The 22,650-nt window shown below is 56.2% G+C and overlaps 1 protein-coding gene across 1 annotated transcript in view; it reads right to left on the minus strand.

Moving 5' to 3' along the window:
- The window catches only part of AHNAK2 (AHNAK nucleoprotein 2), a 26,446-nt gene continuing 3,796 nt past the window's right edge, over nucleotides 1–22,650 (minus strand). Inside the window, exons 6-9 of the mRNA XM_055715709.1 lie at nucleotides 20,686–22,125; nucleotides 5,929–19,755; nucleotide 5,372; nucleotides 1–4,865 (exon numbers count right to left, since the gene is read on the minus strand). Coding sequence (XP_055571684.1) covers nucleotides 1–4,865; nucleotide 5,372; nucleotides 5,929–19,755; nucleotides 20,686–22,125 — 20,133 coding nt within the window. The remainder of the gene's footprint in view (nucleotides 4,866–5,371; nucleotides 5,373–5,928; nucleotides 19,756–20,685; nucleotides 22,126–22,650) is intronic.

Genomic DNA, 22,650 nt, shown 5'->3' on the forward strand with positions numbered 1-22,650 from the left:
TCATTTGGTTGTCTCCCTGGGAATATTAGATTGACTATCTTTTTCTTTCTCCAGTAAGATTAGTTCAGTTCTTGCTGAAGACGTCACAATAGTTTTAGAAACTGGAACATTTGATGAGGCCCCATCAATTTCAACTTTTCCACCCTCTGTTGTTTCTTTAGGTGATAAGCTTTCTTGTGCATCAAAAAATACATCAGGTTTATCTGATGGGCTGTCTTCATCTGAGATTCTTCCCTCTTTATGACCCATCTCTTCTTTGTCAACAGTCTTAGCCTTTTTGGAAGGAGATGTGAAACCAAGCTTGGGAAATCTAAACCATCCAGTTTTTTCAGCTTGCTTAGAAGAATCAATATCTGATGCATCAGCAGGTTTTACATCTTCTGGAAGTGATTTTTTTACTTCTGTTTTTGAATCTGTGCTTGCTTCATCACCAGAAGATGAAAAGCCAATACTTGGAAGCCAAAATTTGAATCTTCCAGGAGATCTTTTACTATCAGTTTTTTCTTTTTCATTGGTTATGTCTTTTTCTTCATCTTCTAGTGCTTCAGCTACACCCTCCTTTTTAGGGAGAGGACCCGCAGTTACTTCTTCTGGTGACTTATCAGGAAGACCCTCTTCAAATTTACTGGAAGGCTTTACTTCAACAGCAAATGTTTTTACCTTTGGCAATCTTACTTCTCCACTAGGTTCTTCAGTCTCACTGTGTGGTTTGTCAGATAATTTAAGCTCAATAGTGCCAGTCCTCTGTGGTGCTACTCCAAAGCTTTCATCAGCACATTTAGGTTTGCTCACTGATTCACTTTCTGTAAAAGATGGCTCCTGGACTAGCACTTCTAAGTTACTGTGTGATTCAGGCAACTTCACCTTGAGCAATGAGAATCCTAAAGTAGGAGTTTTGACTTCTGATGAGAGAATCTCTGATTCTTTCAGTATTTCAGTAGTGTAAATCTCACACCTTTCAATAGCAACATGTTCAGGTTCTACTTTCTCACTCACTTCTTGGCCCTCTACATATGACCAATGAATGTCTTGCCCCGCATCTGAAAGGACAGACTCTATGGTAGTAGTCATCTGTGCTGTTTTAATGTCAGGTTCAGTCAGTGTTAGAATTTTGCTTTTTGCTTTTTGAATACTACCCTCTAGAGCCACTGGTGTTTCTTCAGGGATAGCAGAGCTTGCTTGCAGTTGCACTACTTCAATGTCAGTACTAGATCCCTTTGGATCCATTACCACTTTTGACACTGAAATATCAGCTTCAGTTGGAAGAGCTTTGAAAGTGAATTTTGGTATTTTTAGTTTAGGAATTTTAAGATTGACTTCTGGGCCACCTTGTGATTTTTCCATTGTTTCCACTGTTCTGGTAGATTCTTCCATATGATCTAGGCCAATAGATCCTGCTGTTTTTTGAAACTGCATTTCTGCTGTGCCTGTTTCAGTTTTAGATGCTGAATCAGCTTCTGACTTTGGCAAATTGATACCGTCTTCAAACCCCTGGATTTCTGAACACAACAATCCAAACTTTGGAATCTCAAGCTTGTATGGTTTAATTTTACTTGTTTCTGCTCTGTCTTCTACTTGCACTTCCACCCCTGCAGACATGTCCTTTTCAACACTTTTCACTTGAAATTTCATTTCTGGATCTAGTCTAGTAATTTTCACATCCATCTTCACTCTTGGAACTTCTACTTTTAGATCTTCCAGCTTAGCTATAACATAAGCACCATCTTCTGATCCCTTTGTTGTAGACCATGCATACGTAGCCCTTTTTAATTTGCTCCCTTCACTGTCTTTTCCCATAATCTTAATCTCACCCTTTATCTTTTCTTTTTTAATTACTGCCTCTTGGTTCTGAATATCTAGCTCTTCCTTTGGAAGACTAACATCTATTTTCTCCTGTAGTGCATCCAGAGTAATTTCAGCTGATGGTGGTTTCAATCCTACTCCTGAAGTCTCCAACTTAGTGGAACTTTCTACCTTTGGGAATTCTATATCCTGTGATTTGACTTTATGCTCTTGAAGTGTCACAGTACCTGTAGGAAACCTAGTTGTTGAACTGTCGCCTTTGACAATTTCTGAAGCACTTAAGTATGATTTAGACAATTCTGTTGAAGACACTGTGAATTCTGAAGTATGCATTTTGTGTCCTTCAGCACCGTGCCTAACTATGTCTGCGTAAGTTTCAGTTTTTGGAATATTCACTCTACTGTCTGATCCTTCTGTGGATAATAAAATATCTCCTTCCATCTTTGTCAAGCTAACATCAGAACTCTTCACAGAATCTCCTAATTTTTGAATCCCTTCTTTTCCAATAGTAATTTCAGCAGCTGGGTGTGGTAATGAGAAGGTATTTTCAGCAACACTTAATTCAGTTTGTACTTTGGCAGAGGAAATGCCTGCTTGAGCTTTTTCCGTACTTCTTTCAGTGTCAGCATCACCTTTTTTTTCCTTTAAGGATGCCCTGCCAAATGCAGGTATTCTGAATTTTGGCATTTTAAACCATCCCTGATGTTCTTCAGTTGGAACTTCTTCAGCTTTTATTTCATGTTCTTTCAATTTGCTTTCTTTCTCTTCAAGGCTTTCAATAGCTCCCTCTGTCACTGTTTTATACACTGACTGGGGGCTTATGTCTACCTTTGGAGTTTCAATATCAGCTGTCAGAACTTGGGGTGTTTTTATCTTACAAACACCTACTCCAGGATCTGACATATCAGGTGTAAGTTCTGATGCTGGAACTCCCACAGCAATGTCAGCAAATTCATTTGTCATTTTTAGCTGGGGTAGCTCAGCTTCTATTTTTGGAGAGGTAATCTCTGTCTCTGGGCCTTTCCCTTTTGTTAGGGAGATTCCAAATTTTGGCTTCTGGAATTCAGGCATTTTGATTTTCCCTTCAGGACCTTCCAATTTCATGTTTCTTCCATCCACAGCTGATGTTTTTTCTGTTACTGTTTCAGGGCTCCTCAGTTCAACTGAAGGTTCTCCTTTGGGGAACCTAATACTTGTTTTTTGTATGGTATCTTCATCGGCAGAACTTGATTTTAGGACAACCTGTTGAAAACTCCCCTCTGAGGGAGGCAGAGCAGCATCAGTCTTTGCTGAGCTGACTCCTGTTTCAGTTTGGGAGGCTCCAGTTTCTATTTTAGAAAACCCCAGAGTGGGGATCTTAACATCTGCCAGTTTTATGCTTATTTGTGCCCCTTCTTCTGTCCTTTCGGAATGACTTCTTTCTATATCAGGTATCTGTATTGAATCATCACCCTTTCCTTCTGTTTTAGGAATAGTAGCATCAGCTTCAACTTTTGCTGAATGGGTCTGAGATTTGGGAACCTTGATCTTGGAAAGTGAAATTTTAGGCATGACAAATTGAGGTTTTTTAATTGGGCTTTTTTGTTCAACTTTTCCTGCAGATATTTCCAGATCAAGGGCTGGCCCAGTACCTTGATCATCAGTTGCAGTTCCTCTCACTTCTGTGTCTGTTCTGCTTGACATTACAGCAAGTTTCTGATCTTCCAAACTTGCTACGGAATCCAGTTTAACACTTGCTTCCTTCTTTGGTGACCAACTGAAGGATGGAAGTTTGAATTTTGGCATTTTGAAATGTCCTTCTTTCTCTTCTCCATCTCCATCTTGCTTTATTTCCCCTTTGATTTTTAGTGCTGCATCTGAATCATGAATATTGCTGTCTGATTTTGGAATAGAAATGTCAGCTGATGGGAGGTGAACATCAGCCTCTGATGCCTTATTGTCAGCTTTGATCATTTTGACTTCAGAGCTGTAAGTTTCTTTTCCTGTACCACATTCCATATCCAAATTCGGGGCTTCAATAGCAATATCAGCTATTTCTACTGTTGCTTTTAACTGGGGAGACTTGACTTCTGATTTGGATTGGCTGACTTTTTCTGACACTTTCCCTTTAGAATGTGCAATTCCAAATTTTGGCATTTGGAATTTGGACATTTTTGTTTTAACTTCAGGACCTTCAATTTTTATTTCTACATCGCCCACAGCAATTTCACTTGACGTTCTTTCAACAGTTGTGTCAGGACTCTTCACCTCAAGGGAGCCTTCAGTTATCATCTTGATATCTGAGGTGGAGAGGCTAGCATTAGCAGCAGCTGATTTCAATGTCATTGATGGGAGACTGACATCCAGCGTTGGTGCATCTACAACAACTTCAGCATCAGAGACCTTAGTCGGTATTTCAGCATCAGCATCAGTCATATCAGATGTTATCCTTCCCTTAGAAATTTCAGATTCAGATTTGGAACCAATGTCACTTTCTGATGGTTTTCCCTTAGACCTAGTAATTCCAAATTTTGGTTTTCTGAATTTAGGAATTTTAACTGTAAAGACTGTGTCACCCACAGACGTTTCCGCAGCTGTTGTTTTCCCTCCAGGCTTCAGACTGCCTTGCTCCAAAGAACCATCTTCATTTAAAAACTGAAAATCTGTTCCTGGAAGATTTTCATCAGCAATAGATGATATTTTTGATTCAGATTCTGCTATATTAATTTGGTATTTAGTAAGAGTAATGTCCCGCTTTGGTAAAGAGGAATCCTGTTCACTTTTAGAAGAAACAATATCAACTTTAGAGAAACCAAGGCTAGGAATTCGGAATTTAGTATTTTTAGAGACACTATCCCCCTTACTATCAGGAAGAATTTTAGATCCAGCGCTGCCTGTAAGAACAGCAGGGGTTTCCTCTGTTACAGAATAACAAAGAGCTTCTGCTACAGAAAATTCACCTCCAGATTTACCCTGTCCGTGAGGTTTAAAACTTTTAGAAAGAGAAACCTTAGGCATTTTAAATAGGGAACTTTTAGATTTACCAATTTCATCCTCTTTTAAAGGTGAGGAATCAATTCCAACTTCAACAGCAGATGTTTGGATGTCGGCCCCGGGCAGGGTCACATCAACTTCGGCAGCTCCCGATGGCACTGTCACTTGGGGCTCCTTGAGGCTGACGTCCACATCAGCGGCCACAGTGCCCTTGGCCTCTCTGCTGCTGGACCAGCCAAAGGAAGGCATGCCGAACTTGGGCATCTTGAACTTGCCGTCCTTGGTCTTCGCGGCCTCCTTCTCCGAGGCTTTGGCTTCCCCTTCGAGGGTGAGGGCCGCCTCGGGTGCCTGCACGTCGACGCTGGCCTTTGGAAGGGTGACGTCGACGGACGGGAGGCTGATGTCCACCTTGGGAGCTTTGATGTCAGCTTTGGGCATTTTGAGGGAGGGCTTCTCCAGCTTCCAGCCAGCCCCTTCGGTTTTGAGGCCCAGCGTGGGGCCCTCCACTGCAGCCGTCACGGTGGCAGAGGGAAGGTCGACCTGTGCGGTGGGCAGGCTGATCTCGCCTTCAGGCCCTTCCGCCTTGGGGAGCGACACTCCAAATTTGGGCTTGTCGAACTTGGGCATCTTAAACTTCCCTTTCAGGCCCGTGGCTTCCAGCTCGGCCCCGTCGAGGGAGCCTTTGGCTGTAGGCCCTTTGAGGTCTATCTCGGGCGCCTGGAGCTCGAGGGAGCCTTCGACGGAGGGCAGCTTGATGTCGGGGGCCGCGATGCTGATGTCGCCAGTGCCGGCCTTGAGGTCTGCCTCCGGGAGGCTGGCGTCGACTTTGTGCAGGCTGACCTCTGCATCCAGTTTGGGAGCCTTGACGGTCGGCTTGGAGAAGGCCACGCTGGGCACCTTGACTTTCGGCATGTGTATTTTCATGCCGCCGCCCTCAACTTTGCCGGCAGCCACCTCCAGGCCGCCTTCGACGTCGGGGCCCTGCAGGGCGACTTCGCTCCCCTGGACTTCGGCCTGGGCTTCGGGCAGCACGACCTCGGCCTTTGGCAGGCTGACCTGCACGTGGGGACCTTTGACGTCGGGCAGCTTGACGCTGGGCATCTTGAATCGACCTTTCTCGCCGCCTCCTGCGGCGGCTGTCTCCAGGGCCACCTCCACGCCAGGCGCTTGGGTGTCGGCCCCGGGCAGGGTCACATCGACTTCGGCAGCTCCCGATGGCACTGTCACTTGGGGCTCCTTGAGGCTGACGTCCACATCAGCGGCCACAGTGCCCTTGGCCTCTCTGCTGCTGGACCAGCCAAAGGAAGGCATGCCGAACTTGGGCATCTTGAACTTGCCGTCCTTGGTCTTCGCGGCCTCCTTCTCCGGGGCTTTGGCTTCCCCTTCGAGGGTGAGGGCCGCCTCGGGTGCCTGCACGTCGACGCTGGCCTTTGGAAGGGTGACGTCGACGGACGGGAGGCTGATGTCCACCTTGGGAGCTTTGATGTCAGCTTTGGGCATTTTGAGGGAGGGCTTCTCCAGCTTCCAGCCAGCCCCTTCGGTTTTGGCGCCGGGGACGTCGGCTTTGAGGCCCAGCGTGGGGCCCTCCGCTGCAGCCGTCACGGTGGCAGAGGGAAGGTCGACCTGTGCGGTGGGCAGGCTGATCTCGCCTTCGGGCCCTTCCGCCTTGGGGAGCGACACTCCAAATTTGGGCTTGTCGAACTTGGGCATCTTAAACTTCCCTTTCAGGCCCGTGGCTTCCAGCTCGGCCCCGTCGAGGGAGCCTTCGGCTGTAGGCCCTTTGAGGTCTATCTCGGGCGCCTGGAGCTCGAGGGAGCCTTCGACGGAGGGCAGCTTGATGTCGGGGGCCGCGATGCTGATGTCGCCAGTGCCGGCCTTGAGGTCTGCCTCCGGGAGGCTGGCGTCGACTTTGTGCAGGCTGACCTCTGCATCCAGTTTGGGAGCCTTGACGGTCGGCTTGGAGAAGGCCACGCTGGGCACCTTGACTTTCGGCATGTGTATTTTCATGCCGCCGCCCTCAACTTTGCCGGCAGCCACCTCCAGGCCGCCTTCGACGTCGGGGCCCTGCAGGGCGACTTCGCCCCCCTGGACTTCGGCTTGGGCTTGGGGCAGCGCGACCTCGGCCTTTGGCAGGCTGACCTGCACGTGGGGACCTTTGACTTTGGGCAGCTTGACGTCGGGCAGCTTGACGCTGGGCATCTTGAATCGACCTTTCTCGCCGTCTCCTGCGGCGGCTGTCTCCAGGGCCACCTCCACGCCGGGCGCTTGGATGTCGGCCCCGGGCAGGGTCACATCGACTTCGGCAGCTCCCGATGGCACTGTCACTTGGGGCTCCTTGAGGCTGGCGTCCACATCAGCGGCCACAGTGCCCTTGGCCTCTCTGCTGCTGGACCAGCCAAAGGAAGGCATGCCGAACTTGGGCATCTTGAACTTGCCGTCCTTGGTCTTCGCGGCCTCCTTCTCCGGGGCTTTGGCTTCCCCTTCGAGGGTGAGGGCCGCCTCGGGTGCCTGCACGTCGACGCTGGCCTTTGGAAGGGTGACGTCGACGGACGGGAGGCTGATGTCCACCTTGGGAGCTTTGATGTCAGCTTTGGGCATTTTGAGGGAGGGCTTCTCCAGCTTCCAGCCAGCCCCTTCGGCTTTGAGGCCCAGCGTGGGGCCCTCCGCTGCAGCCGTCACGGTGGCAGAGGGAAGGTCGACCTGTGCGGTGGGCAGGCTGATCTCGCCTTCGGGCCCTTCCGCCTTGGGGAGCGACACTCCAAATTTGGGCTTGTCGAACTTGGGCATCTTAATCTTCCCTTTCAGGCCCGTGGCTTCCAGCTCGGCCCCGTCGAGGGAGCCTTCGGCTGTAGGCCCTTTGAGGTCTATCTCGGGCGCCTGGAGCTCGAGGGAGCCTTCGACGGAGGGCAGCTTGATGTCGGGGGCCGTGATGCTGATGTCGCCAGTGCCGGCCTTGAGGTCTGCCTCCGGGAGGCTGGCGTCGACTTTGTGCAGGCTGACCTCTGCATCCAGTTTGGGAGCCTTGACGGTCGGCTTGGAGAAGGCCACGCTGGGCACCTTGACTTTCGGCATGTGTATTTTCATGCCGCCGCCCTCAACTTTGCCGGCAGCCACCTCCAGGCCGCCTTCGACGTCAGGGCCCTGCAGGGCGACTTCGCCCCCCTGGACTTCGGCCTGGGCTTGGGGCAGCGCGACCTCGGCCTTTGGTAGGCTGACCTGCACGTGGGGACCTTTGACTTTGGGCAGCTTGACGCTGGGCATCTTGAATCGACCTTTCTCGCCGTCTCCTGCGGCGGCTGTCTCCAAGGCCACCTCCACGCCGGGCGCTTGGATGTCGGCCCCGGGCAGGGTCACATCGACTTCGGCAGCTCCCGATGGCACTGTCACTTGGGGCTCCTTGAGGCTGGCGTCCACATCAGCGGCCACAGTGCCCTTGGCCTCTCTGCTGCTGGACCAGCCAAAGGAAGGCATGCCGAACTTGGGCATCTTGAACTTGCCGTCCTTGGTCTTCGCGGCCTCCTTCTCCGAGGCTTTGGCTTCCCCTTCGAGGGTGAGGGCTGCCTCGGGTGCCTGCACGTCGACGCTGGCCTTTGGAAGGGTGACGTCGACGGACGGGAGGCTGATGTCCACCTTGGGAGCTTTGATGTCAGCTTTGGGCATTTTGAGGGAGGGCTTCTCCAGCTTCCAGCCAGCCCCTTCGGTTTTGGCGCCGGGGACGTCGGCTTTGAGGCCCAGCGTGGGGCCCTCCGCTGCAGCCGTCACGGTGGCAGAGGGAAGGTCGACCTGTGCGGTGGGCAGGCTGATCTCGCCTTCGGGCCCTTCCGCCTTGGGGAGCGACACTCCAAATTTGGGCTTGTCGAACTTGGGCATCTTAAACTTCCCTTTCAGGCCCGTGGCTTCCAGCTCGGCCCCGTCGAGGGAGCCTTCGGCTGTAGGCCCTTTGAGGTCTATCTCGGGCGCCTGGAGCTCGAGGGAGCCTTCGACGGAGGGCAGCTTGATGTCGGGGGCCGCGATGCTGATGTCGCCAGTGCCGGCCTTGAGGTCTGCCTCCGGGAGGCTGGCGTCGACTTTGTGCAGGCTGACCTCTGCATCCAGTTTGGGAGCCTTGACGGTCGGCTTGGAGAAGGCCACGCTGGGCACCTTGACTTTCGGCATGTGTATTTTCATGCCGCCGCCCTCAACTTTGCCGGCAGCCACCTCCAGGCCGCCTTCGACGTCGGGGCCCTGCAGGGCGACTTCGCCCCCCTGGACTTCGGCCTGGGCTTGGGGCAGCGCGACCTCGGCCTTTGGTAGGCTGACCTGCACGTGGGGACCTTTGACTTTGGGCAGCTTGACGCTGGGCATCTTGAATCGACCTTTCTCGCCGTCTCCTGCGGCGGCTGTCTCCAGGGCCACCTCCACGCCAGGCGCTTGGATGTCGGCCCCGGGCAGGGTCACATCGACTTCGGCAGCTCCCGATGGCACTGTCACTTGGGGCTCCTTGAGGCTGACGTCCACATCAGCGGCCACAGTGCCCTTGGCCTCTCTGCTGCTGGACCAGCCAAAGGAAGGCATGCCGAACTTGGGCATCTTGAACTTGCCGTCCTTGGTCTTCGCGGCCTCCTTCTCCGGGGCTTTGGCTTCCCCTTCGAGGGTGAGGGCCGCCTCGGGTGCCTGCACGTCGACGCTGGCCTTTGGAAGGGTGACGTCGACGGACGGGAGGCTGATGTCCACCTTGGGAGCTTTGATGTCAGCTTTGGGCATTTTGAGGGAGGGCTTCTCCAGCTTCCAGCCAGCCCCTTCGGTTTTGGCGCCGGGGACGTCGGCTTTGAGGCCCAGCGTGGGGCCCTCCGCTGCAGCCGTCACGGTGGCAGAGGGAAGGTCGACCTGTGCGGTGGGCAGGCTGATCTCGCCTTCGGGCCCTTCCGCCTTGGGGAGCGACACTCCAAATTTGGGCTTGTCGAACTTGGGCATCTTAAACTTCCCTTTCAGGCCCGTGGCTTCCAGCTCGGCCCCGTCGAGGGAGCCTTCAGCTGTAGGCCCTTTGAGGTCTATCTCGGGCGCCTGGAGCTCGAGGGAGCCTTCGACGGAGGGCAGCTTGATGTCGGGGGCCGCGATGCTGATGTCGCCAGTGCCGGCCTTGAGGTCTGCCTCCGGGAGGCTGGCGTCGACTTTGTGCAGGCTGACCTCTGCATCCAGTTTGGGAGCCTTGACGGTCGGCTTGGAGAAGGCCACGCTGGGCACCTTGACTTTCGGCATGTGTATTTTCATGCCGCCGCCCTCAACTTTGCCGGCAGCCACCTCCAGGCCGCCTTCGACGTCGGGGCCCTGCAGGGCGACTTCGCCCCCCTGGACTTCGGCCTGGGCTTCGGGCAGCGCGACCTCGGCCTTTGGCAGGCTGACCTGCACGTGGGGACCTTTGACTTTGGGCAGCTTGACGTCGGGCAGCTTGACGCTGGGCATCTTGAATCGACCTTTCTCGCCGCCTCCTGCGGCGGCTGTCTCCAGGGCCACCTCCACGCCGGGCGCTTGGGTGTCGGCCCCGGGCAGGGTCACATCGACTTCGGCAGCTCCCGATGGCACTGTCACTTGGGGCTCCTTGAGGCTGACGTCCACATCAGCGGCCACAGTGCCCTTGGCCTCTCTGCTGCTGGACCAGCCAAAGGAAGGCATGCCGAACTTGGGCATCTTGAACTTGCCGTCCTTGGTCTTCGCGGCCTCCTTCTCCGGGGCTTTGGCTTCCCCTTCGAGGGTGAGGGCCGCCTCGGGTGCCTGCACGTCGACGCTGGCCTTTGGAAGGGTGACGTCGACGGACGGGAGGCTGATGTCCACCTTGGGAGCTTTGATGTCAGCTTTGGGCATTTTGAGGGAGGGCTTCTCCAGCTTCCAGCCAGCCCCTTCGGTTTTGGCGCCGGGGACGTCGGCTTTGAGGCCCAGCGTGGGGCCCTCCGCTGCAGCCGTCACGGTGGCAGAGGGAAGGTCGACCTGTGCGGTGGGCAGGCTGATCTCGCCTTCGGGCCCTTCCGCCTTGGGGAGCGACACTCCAAATTTGGGCTTGTCGAACTTGGGCATCTTAAACTTCCCTTTCAGGCCCGTGGCTTCCAGCTCGGCCCCGTCGAGGGAGCCTTCGGCTGTAGGCCCTTTGAGGTCTATCTCGGGCGCCTGGAGCTCGAGGGAGCCTTCGACGGAGGGCAGCTTGATGTCGGGGGCCGCGATGCTGATGTCGCCAGTGCCGGCCTTGAGGTCTGCCTCCGGGAGGCTGGCGTCGACTTTGTGCAGGCTGACCTCTGCATCCAGTTTGGGAGCCTTGACGGTCGGCTTGGAGAAGGCCACGCTGGGCACCTTGACTTTCGGCATGTGTATTTTCATGCCGCCGCCCTCAACTTTGCCGGCAGCCACCTCCAGGCCACCTTCGACGTCGGGGCCCTGCAGGGCGACTTCGCCCCCCTGGACTTCGGCCTGGGCTTCGGGCAGCACGACCTCGGCCTTTGGCAGGCTGACCTGCACGTGGGGACCTTTGACTTTGGGCAGCTTGACGTCGGGCAGCTTGACGCTGGGCATCTTGAATCGACCTTTCTCGCCGCCTCCTGCGGCGGCTGTCTCCAGGGCCACCTCCACGCCAGGCGCTTGGGTGTCGGCCCCGGGCAGGGTCACATCGACTTCGGCAGCTCCCGATGGCACTGTCACTTGGGGCTCCTTGAGGCTGACGTCCACATCAGCGGCCACAGTGCCCTTGGCCTCTCTGCTGCTGGACCAGCCAAAGGAAGGCATGCCGAACTTGGGCATCTTGAACTTGCCGTCCTTGGTCTTCGCGGCCTCCTTCTCCGGGGCTTTGGCTTCCCCTTCGAGGGTGAGGGCCGCCTCGGGTGCCTGCACGTCGACGCTGGCCTTTGGAAGGGTGACGTCGACGGACGGGAGGCTGATGTCCACCTTGGGAGCTTTGATGTCAGCTTTGGGCATTTTGAGGGAGGGCTTCTCCAGCTTCCAGCCAGCCCCTTCGGTTTTGGCGCCGGGGACGTCGGCTTTGAGGCCCAGCGTGGGGCCCTCCGCTGCAGCCGTCACGGTGGCAGAGGGAAGGTCGACCTGTGCGGTGGGCAGGCTGATCTCGCCTTCGGGCCCTTCCGCCTTGGGGAGCGACACTCCAAATTTGGGCTTGTCGAACTTGGGCATCTTAAACTTCCCTTTCAGGCCCGTGGCTTCCAGCTCGGCCCCGTCGAGGGAGCCTTCGGCTGTAGGCCCTTTGAGGTCTATCTCGGGCGCCTGGAGCTCGAGGGAGCCTTCGACGGAGGGCAGCTTGATGTCGGGGGCCGCGATGCTGATGTCGCCAGTGCCGGCCTTGAGGTCTGCCTCCGGGAGGCTGGCGTCGACTTTGTGCAGGCTGACCTCTGCATCCAGTTTGGGAGCCTTGACGGTCGGCTTGGAGAAGGCCACGCTGGGCACCTTGACTTTCGACATGTGTATTTTCATGCCGCCGCCCTCAACTTTGCCGGCAGCCACCTCCAGGCCACCTTCGACGTCGGGGCCCTGCAGGGCGACTTCGCCCCCCTGGACTTCGGCCTGGGCTTCGGGCAGCACGACCTCGGCCTTTGGCAGGCTGACCTGCACGTGGGGACCTTTGACTTTGGGCAGCTTGACGTCGGGCAGCTTGACGCTGGGCATCTTGAATCGACCTTTCTCGCCGTCTCCTGCGGCGGCTGTCTCCAGGGCCACCTCCACGCCAGGCGCTTGGGTGTCGGCCCCGGGCAGGGTCACATCGACTTCGGCAGCTCCCGATGGCACTGTCACTTGGGGCTCCTTGAGGCTGACGTCCACATCAGCGGCCACAGTGCCCTTGGCCTCTCTGCTGCTGGACCAGCCAAAGGAAGGCATGCCGAACTTGGGCATCTTGAACTTGCCGTCCTTGGTCTTCGCGGCCTCCTTCTCCGGGGCTTTGGCTTCCCCTTCGAGGGTGAGGGCCGCCTCGGGTGCCTGCACGTCGACGCTGGCCTTTGGAAGGGTGACGTCGACGGACGGGAGGCTGATGTCCACCTTGGGAGCTTTGATGTCAGCTTTGGGCATTTTGAGGGAGGGCTTCTCCAGCTTCCAGCCAGCCCCTTCGGTTTTGGCGCCGGGGACGTCGGCTTTGAGGCCCAGCGTGGGGCCCTCCGCTGCAGCCGTCACGGTGGCAGAGGGAAGGTCGACCTGTGCGGTGGGCAGGCTGATCTCGCCTTCGGGCCCTTCCGCCTTGGGGAGCGACACTCCAAATTTGGGCTTGTCGAACTTGGGCATCTTAAACTTCCCTTTCAGGCCCGTGGCTTCCAGCTCGGCCCCGTCGAGGGAGCCTTCGGCTGTAGGCCCTTTGAGGTCTATCTCGGGCGCCTGGAGCTCGAGGGAGCCTTCGACGGAGGGCAGCTTGATGTCGGGGGCCGCGATGCTGATGTCGCCAGTGCCGGCCTTGAGGTCTGCCTCCGGGAGGCTGGCGTCGACTTTGTGCAGGCTGACCTCTGCATCCAGTTTGGGAGCCTTGACGGTCGGCTTGGAGAAGGCCACGCTGGGCACCTTGACTTTCGGCATGTGTATTTTCATGCCGCCGCCCTCAACTTTGCCGGCAGCCACCTCCAGGCCGCCTTCGACGTCGGGGCCCTGCAGGGCGACTTCGCCCCCCTGGACTTCGGCCTGGGCTTGGGGCAGCGCGACCTCGGCCTTTGGCAGGCTGACCTGCACGTGGGGACCTTTGACTTTGGGCAGCTTGACGCTGGGCATCTTGAATCGACCTTTCTCGCCGTCTCCTGCGGCGGCTGTCTCCAGGGCCACCTCCACGCCGGGCGCTTGGATGTCGGCCCCGGGCAGGGTCACATCGACTTCGGCAGCTCCCGATGGCACTGTCACTTGGGGCTCCTTGAGGCTGACGTCCACATCAGCGGCCACAGTGCCCTTGGCCTCTCTGCTGCTGGACCAGCCAAAGGAAGGCATGCCGAACTTGGGCATCTTGAACTTGCCGTCCTTGGTCTTCGCGGCCTCCTTCTCCGGGGCTTTGGCTTCCCCTTCGAGGGTGAGGGCCGCCTCGGGTGCCTGCACGTCGACGCTGGCCTTTGGAAGGGTGACGTCGACGGACGGGAGGCTGATGTCCACCTTGGGAGCTTTGATGTCAGCTTTGGGCATTTTGAGGGAGGGCTTCTCCAGCTTCCAGCCAGCCCCTTCGGTTTTGGCGCCGGGGACGTCGGCTTTGAGGCCCAGCGTGGGGCCCTCCACTGCAGCCGTCACGGTGGCAGAGGGAAGGTCGACCTGTGCGGTGGGCAGGCTGATCTCACCTTCGGGCCCTTCCGCCTTGGGGAGCGACACTCCAAATTTGGGCTTGTCGAACTTGGGCATCTTAAACTTCCCTTTCAGGCCCGTGGCTTCCAGCTCGGCCCCGTCGAGGGAGCCTTCGGCTGTAGCCCCTTTGAGGTCTATCTCGGGCGCCTGGAGCTCGAGGGAGCCTTCGACGGAGGGCAGCTTGATGTCGGGGGCCGCGATGCTGATGTCGCCAGTGCCAGCCTTGAGGTCTGCCTCCGGGAGGCTGGCGTCGACTTTGTGCAGGCTGACCTCTGCATCCAGTTTGGGAGCCTTGACGGTCGGCTTGGAGAAGGCCACGCTGGGCACCTTGACTTTCGGCATGTGTATTTTCATGCCGCCGCCCTCAACTTTGCCGGCAGCCACCTCCAGGCCGCCTTCGACGTCGGGGCCCTGCAGGGCGACTTCGCCCCCCTGGACTTCGGCTTGGGCTTGGGGCAGCGCGACCTCGGCCTTTGGCAGGCTGACCTGCACGTGGGGACCTTTGACTTTGGGCAGCTTGACGTCGGGCAGCTTGACGCTGGGCATCTTGAATCGACCTTTCTCGCCGTCTCCTGCGGCGGCTGTCTCCAGGGCCACCTCCACGCCGGGCGCTTGGATGTCGGCCCCGGGCAGGGTCACATCGACTTCGGCAGCTCCCGATGGCACTGTCACTTGGGGCTCCTTGAGGCTGGCGTCCACATCAGCGGCCACAGTGCCCTTGGCCTCTCTGCTGCTGGACCAGCCAAAGGAAGGCATGCCGAACTTGGGCATCTTGAACTTGCCGTCCTTGGTCTTCGCGGCCTCCTTCTCCGGGGCTTTGGCTTCCCCTTCGAGGGTGAGGGCCGCCTCGGGTGCCTGCACGTCGACGCTGGCCTTTGGAAGGGTGACGTCGACGGACGGGAGGCTGATGTCCACCTTGGGAGCTTTGATGTCAGCTTTGGGCATTTTGAGGGAGGGCTTCTCCAGCTTCCAGCCAGCCCCTTCGGCTTTGAGGCCCAGCGTGGGGCCCTCCGCTGCAGCCGTCACGGTGGCAGAGGGAAGGTCGACCTGTGCGGTGGGCAGGCTGATCTCGCCTTCGGGCCCTTCCGCCTTGGGGAGCGACACTCCAAATTTGGGCTTGTCGAACTTGGGCATCTTAATCTTCCCTTTCAGGCCCGTGGCTTCCAGCTCGGCCCCGTCGAGGGAGCCTTCGGCTGTAGGCCCTTTGAGGTCTATCTCGGGCGCCTGGAGCTCGAGGGAGCCTTCGACGGAGGGCAGCTTGATGTCGGGGGCCGTGATGCTGATGTCGCCAGTGCCGGCCTTGAGGTCTGCCTCCGGGAGGCTGGCGTCGACTTTGTGCAGGCTGACCTCTGCATCCAGTTTGGGAGCCTTGACGGTCGGCTTGGAGAAGGCCACGCTGGGCACCTTGACTTTCGGCATGTGTATTTTCATGCCGCCGCCCTCAACTTTGCCGGCAGCCACCTCCAGGCCGCCTTCGACGTCAGGGCCCTGCAGGGCGACTTCGCCCCCCTGGACTTCGGCCTGGGCTTGGGGCAGCGCGACCTCGGCCTTTGGTAGGCTGACCTGCACGTGGGGACCTTTGACTTTGGGCAGCTTGACGCTGGGCATCTTGAATCGACCTTTCTCGCCGTCTCCTGCGGCGGCTGTCTCCAAGGCCACCTCCACGCCGGGCGCTTGGATGTCGGCCCCGGGCAGGGTCACATCGACTTCGGCAGCTCCCGATGGCACTGTCACTTGGGGCTCCTTGAGGCTGGCGTCCACATCAGCGGCCACAGTGCCCTTGGCCTCTCTGCTGCTGGACCAGCCAAAGGAAGGCATGCCGAACTTGGGCATCTTGAACTTGCCGTCCTTGGTCTTCGCGGCCTCCTTCTCCGAGGCTTTGGCTTCCCCTTCGAGGGTGAGGGCTGCCTCGGGTGCCTGCACGTCGACGCTGGCCTTTGGAAGGGTGACGTCGACGGACGGGAGGCTGATGTCCACCTTGGGAGCTTTGATGTCAGCTTTGGGCATTTTGAGGGAGGGCTTCTCCAGCTTCCAGCCAGCCCCTTCGGTTTTGGCGCCGGGGATGTCGGCTTTGAGGCCCAGCGTGGGGCCCTCCGCTGCAGCCGTCACGGTGGCAGAGGGAAGGTCGACCTGTGCGGTGGGCAGGCTGATCTCGCCTTCGGGCCCTTCCGCCTTGGGGAGCGACACTCCAAATTTGGGCTTGTCGAACTTGGGCATCTTAAACTTCCCTTTCAGGCCCGTGGCTTCCAGCTCGGCCCCGTCGAGGGAGCCTTCGGCTGTAGGCCCTTTGAGGTCTATCTCGGGCGCCTGGAGCTCGAGGGAGCCTTCGACGGAGGGCAGCTTGATGTCGGGGGCCGCGATGCTGATGTCGCCAGTGCCGGCCTTGAGGTCTGCCTCCGGGAGGCTGGCGTCGACTTTGTGCAGGCTGACCTCTGCATCCAGTTTGGGAGCCTTGACGGTCGGCTTGGAGAAGGCCACGCTGGGCACCTTGACTTTCGGCATGTGTATTTTCATGCCGCCGCCCTCAACTTTGCCGGCAGCCACCTCCAGGCCGCCTTCGACGTCGGGGCCCTGCAGGGCGACTTCGCCCCCCTGGACTTCGGCCTGGGCTTGGGGCAGCGCGACCTCGGCCTTTGGCAGGCTGACCTGCACGTGGGGACCTTTGACTTTGGGCAGCTTGACGCTGGGCATCTTGAATCGACCTTTCTCGCCGTCTCCTGCGGCGGCTGTCTCCAGGGCCACCTCCACGCCAGGCGCTTGGATGTCGTCCCCGGGCAGGGTCACATCGACTTCGGCAGCTCCCGATGGCACTGTCACTTGGGGCTCCTTGAGGCTGACGTCCACATCAGCGGCCACAGTGCCCTTGGCCTCTCTGCTGCTGGACCAGCCAAAGGAAGGCATGCCGAACTTGGGCATCTTGAACTTGCCGTCCTTGGTCTTCGCGGCCTCCTTCTCCGGGGCTTTGGCTTCCCCTTCGAGGGTGAGGGCCGCCTCGGGTGCCTGCACGTCGACGCTGGCCTTTGGAAGGGTGACGTCGACGGACGGGAGGCTGATGTCCACCTTGGGAGCTTTGATGTCAGCTTTGGGCATTTTGAGGGAGGGCTTCTCCAGCTTCCAGCCAGCCCCTTCGGTTTTGGCGCCGGGGACGTCGGCTTTGAGGCCCAGCGTGGGGCCCTCCGCTGCAGCCGTCACGGTGGCAGAGGGAAGGTCGACCTGTGCGGTGGGCAGGCTGATCTCGCCTTCGGGCCCTTCCGCCTTGGGGAGCGACACTCCAAATTTGGGCTTGTCGAACTTGGGCATCTTAAACTTCCCTTTCAGGCCCGTGGCTTCCAGCTCGGCCCCGTCGAGGGAGCCTTCGGCTGTAGCCCCTTTGAGGTCTATCTCGGGCGCCTGGAGCTCGAGGGAGCCTTCGACGGAGGGCAGCTTGATGTCGGGGGCCGCGATGCTGATGTCGCCAGTGCCAGCCTTGAGGTCTGCCTCCGGGAGGCTGGCGTCGACTTTGTGCAGGCTGACCTCTGCATCCAGTTTGGGAGCCTTGACGGTCGGCTTGGAGAAGGCCACGCTGGGCACCTTGACTTTCGGCATGTGTATTTTCATGCCGCCGCCCTCAACTTTGCCGGCAGCCACCTCCAGGCCGCCTTCGACGTCGGGGCCCTGCAGGGCGACTTCGCCCCCCTGGACTTCGGCTTGGGCTTGGGGCAGCGCGACCTCGGCCTTTGGCAGGCTGACCTGCACGTGGGGACCTTTGACTTTGGGCAGCTTGACGTCGGGCAGCTTGACGCTGGGCATCTTGAATCGACCTTTCTCGCCGTCTCCTGCGGCGGCTGTCTCCAGGGCCACCTCCACGCCGGGCGCTTGGATGTCGGCCCCGGGCAGGGTCACATCGACTTCGGCAGCTCCCGATGGCACTGTCACTTGGGGCTCCTTGAGGCTGGCGTCCACATCAGCGGCCACAGTGCCCTTGGCCTCTCTGCTGCTGGACCAGCCAAAGGAAGGCATGCCGAACTTGGGCATCTTGAACTTGCCGTCCTTGGTCTTCGCGGCCTCCTTCTCCGGGGCTTTGGCTTCCCCTTCGAGGGTGAGGGCCGCCTCGGGTGCCTGCACGTCGACGCTGGCCTTTGGAAGGGTGACGTCGACGGACGGGAGGCTGATGTCCACCTTGGGAGCTTTGATGTCAGCTTTGGGCATTTTGAGGGAGGGCTTCTCCAGCTTCCAGCCAGCCCCTTCGGCTTTGAGGCCCAGCGTGGGGCCCTCCGCTGCAGCCGTCACGGTGGCAGAGGGAAGGTCGACCTGTGCGGTGGGCAGGCTGATCTCGCCTTCGGGCCCTTCCGCCTTGGGGAGCGACACTCCAAATTTGGGCTTGTCGAACTTGGGCATCTTAATCTTCCCTTTCAGGCCCGTGGCTTCCAGCTCGGCCCCGTCGAGGGAGCCTTCGGCTGTAGGCCCTTTGAGGTCTATCTCGGGCGCCTGGAGCTCGAGGGAGCCTTCGACGGAGGGCAGCTTGATGTCGGGGGCCGTGATGCTGATGTCGCCAGTGCCGGCCTTGAGGTCTGCCTCCGGGAGGCTGGCGTCGACTTTGTGCAGGCTGACCTCTGCATCCAGTTTGGGAGCCTTGACGGTCGGCTTGGAGAAGGCCACGCTGGGCACCTTGACTTTCGGCATGTGTATTTTCATGCCGCCGCCCTCAACTTTGCCGGCAGCCACCTCCAGGCCGCCTTCGACGTCAGGGCCCTGCAGGGCGACTTCGCCCCCCTGGACTTCGGCCTGGGCTTGGGGCAGCGCGACCTCGGCCTTTGGTAGGCTGACCTGCACGTGGGGACCTTTGACTTTGGGCAGCTTGACGCTGGGCATCTTGAATCGACCTTTCTCGCCGTCTCCTGCGGCGGCTGTCTCCAAGGCCACCTCCACGCCGGGCGCTTGGATGTCGGCCCCGGGCAGGGTCACATCGACTTCGGCAGCTCCCGATGGCACTGTCACTTGGGGCTCCTTGAGGCTGGCGTCCACATCAGCGGCCACAGTGCCCTTGGCCTCTCTGCTGCTGGACCAGCCAAAGGAAGGCATGCCGAACTTGGGCATCTTGAACTTGCCGTCCTTGGTCTTCGCGGCCTCCTTCTCCGAGGCTTTGGCTTCCCCTTCGAGGGTGAGGGCTGCCTCGGGTGCCTGCACGTCGACGCTGGCCTTTGGAAGGGTGACGTCGACGGACGGGAGGCTGATGTCCACCTTGGGAGCTTTGATGTCAGCTTTGGGCATTTTGAGGGAGGGCTTCTCCAGCTTCCAGCCAGCCCCTTCGGTTTTGGCGCCGGGGATGTCGGCTTTGAGGCCCAGCGTGGGGCCCTCCGCTGCAGCCGTCACGGTGGCAGAGGGAAGGTCGACCTGTGCGGTGGGCAGGCTGATCTCGCCTTCGGGCCCTTCCGCCTTGGGGAGCGACACTCCAAATTTGGGCTTGTCGAACTTGGGCATCTTAAACTTCCCTTTCAGGCCCGTGGCTTCCAGCTCGGCCCCGTCGAGGGAGCCTTCGGCTGTAGGCCCTTTGAGGTCTATCTCGGGCGCCTGGAGCTCGAGGGAGCCTTCGACGGAGGGCAGCTTGATGTCGGGGGCCGCGATGCTGATGTCGCCAGTGCCGGCCTTGAGGTCTGCCTCCGGGAGGCTGGCGTCGACTTTGTGCAGGCTGACCTCTGCATCCAGTTTGGGAGCCTTGACGGTCGGCTTGGAGAAGGCCACGCTGGGCACCTTGACTTTCGGCATGTGCATTTTCATGCCGCCGCCCTCAACTTTGCCGGCAGCCACCTCCAGGCCGCCTTCGACGTCGGGGCCCTGCAGGGCGACTTCGCCCCCCTGGACTTCGGCCTGGGCTTCGGGCAGCGTGACCTCGGCCTTTGGCAGGCTGACCTGCACATGGGGACCTTTGACTTTGGGCAGCTTGATGTCGGGCAGCTTGACGCTGGGCATCTTGAATCGACCTTTCTCGCCGTCTCCTGCGGCGGCTGTCTCCAGGGCCACCTCCACGCCGGGCGCTTGGATGTCGGCCCCGGGCAGGGTCACATCGACTTCGGCAGCTCCCGATGGCACTGTCACTTGGGGCTCCTTGAGGCTGGCGTCCACATCAGCGGCCACAGTGCCCTTGGCCTCTCTGCTGCTGGACCAGCCAAAGGAAGGCATGCCGAACTTGGGCATCTTGAACTTGCCGTCCTTGGTCTTCGCGGCCTCCTTCTCCGGGGCTTTGGCTTCCCCTTCGAGGGTGAGGGCCGCCTCGGGTGCCTGCACGTCGACGCTGGCCTTTGGAAGGGTGACGTCGACGGACGGGAGGCTGATGTCCACCTTGGGAGCTTTGATGTCAGCCTTGGTATATTGAGATATTTCTTTTTTTTTATGTGGTACTATACTGATATCTCCCTTTGTTATGTTTACATTACTTTTTCTAATTAGCATTTCTTCTCCTGTCTCTTCCAAAATATTCTCCGTTTTGCACGGTTTTATAGTTAGAGTTTTTTGGCTTGGCATCTGGCCTTGAGATATTTGTGCTATATCTTCTGCATTTATTTTTCCTTTCGAGATCCCTATTTCAATTTCCTCATTTGTAACCTTCATTTCTTCTGGTAATACACTCCTTTCTTGTTTTGCACTTGCTTCTAGTGCTGGAACTTCTCCTTCCCTATCACTTTCCTGATCTTCAGTTTGCCCTGTCTGATCCTTTGTTGTTGCCCAAGTAAATGTAGGTAATTTAAACTTTGGAAGTCTGAATTTGCTTTCTGTTCCCTCCATATCCTTTTCTCCTGTCTTTATGCCAATGTTCATCTTAAAGGTTTTATCACTTGTGGACATACTGTCTTCTTCTATCTGTGCCTTTTTTACAATATCTACAGATTCAGCTGTGCTTTCCTCTCTCAATATTTTCAGTTCAGCTTTAGGTGTTTTGTCCATTTTGAATTTTGGCATTTGTATTTTCCAAGTAGATACTTCTGATTCTTCATCAGGCATGTTAGGATTCAGGTCCAAATTCCTGCCATCCTCTGAACTCATATCAGCTGTTTTTTCTGGTACTGAATGTGGAACATGACTTTCCATTTTGGTGTGTTCAGTCTCTGGCTCTTTTCTTTTGGGCACTGAAATCCCGAATTTTGTTTTCTGAATTGTTAGTATTTGTGTATCTTCTTTGGTTTGTTTTTCCCCTGTTTCCAGTGTGTCAGATGTTGTATGTAACTCTGCTTTAGCAGTGCCAATTTCTAGACCTTTTACCTGTATATGTCCTTGAGCTGTGTGACCTGTCATATCTATGTTAATTCCACTTTCCCCTTCTGTTTTATCTGCTGTTCCTTTCTGTTTCTTTTTTCGGGATTTTGATGAGACTGTTGGCATTTGTTTAGTTGGGCTTTCTTTCAGGTCAGTTGTTTCCATACTGGGCTTCGATACCTTTGCTGTTATAGCTGGTATGTCAGATACAGTAATTTTTGATGTTGATTCCTTGTCTTTTTCTTTTTTAATTCTTATTTCAACTTCAGGGCATTTTTTGGTATGAGATGGAATGCCATTTTTTATATCTTTTAAGTCTTTTGTTAACGTTTCATGTACCTCCCCTGTTCTAATTTCATAAGCAGGAGATGTGGTATATTCAACAGTCAGGATTTCAGGATTTTCCAGGCTGATATCTTCTTTACGTATTTTCTCTTTTTCAGGTAACAGTGTAGTTTTTATTTCTTTTTTTTGCTTGTCTTGTGGTTCAGGTTTGGATCTGTGCATTTTGAATCCAATGCTAGGGAACTTCAGTTTCTTTTGGCTTCCTTTTTTTTCTTTGATATGAACTTCTTGTTGAAATTGAGACTCTGTGTCTGTGCTTGTAGGGGAAATATCCTGTATAGCAGGCTCATATGCATCTGATGTACTATGAGATCTTCTGTGGCCCAGTATCTTTTTATTTTTGATTGACTGGAATTTTGGCCATGATAATCTATCTTTTTTAGGTCTCTTGCTTCTTCCTACCCTTTGACTTACAATTAATGTTTCCCTGTCTTCTTCTGAAATGGTTTTTCCTGAGTAATGCAGTGTTTCTTCAGGAATGCTGTCACTGAGTTCTTTTTCCTGAAAGAACAAATAGTAGTCAGAAAATTAAAAATAAACTAAATAGAGGTGCAAAACAAAATAAAATGCATACTATAAAATATGCAGAAAAAAGTGCTTTTATTCACAGTATCAACTTGTTATATAAAAAATTCCTCAAAATGGTGTATATAATTCAGGCAGAAATTACATAAAACAAATGGGTTGTATGACTGTAATATCTGAATTTCTGAAGGTCTGCATTCTTTGCAAAACATTGCAGTAAATAGAGGTTTCTATATGTATGTCTCTCCCTATATATGCCTGGATATATATAAAGGATATCTATATTAAGAAATATATATGTATTTGAAGAGAAAAATAATTCTGAATGTGATGGAGACCTATGAGCAGATCATGTCTGTGATGATATCAGTGATTAAACACATGTTTTTAAGAGAAACTTTCATTGATGAGCTTTTGAGAAAAATATTTACAGATACTTTACATTTTGGAAAATATTGAATATAAGTACTGAAAAGGCTCATCTGAGCCTGTTCTATCAGT

This window comes from Falco cherrug, chromosome 7, assembly GCF_023634085.1.
Source record: "Falco cherrug isolate bFalChe1 chromosome 7, bFalChe1.pri, whole genome shotgun sequence".
Taxonomy (NCBI): Eukaryota; Metazoa; Chordata; class Aves; order Falconiformes; family Falconidae; genus Falco; species Falco cherrug.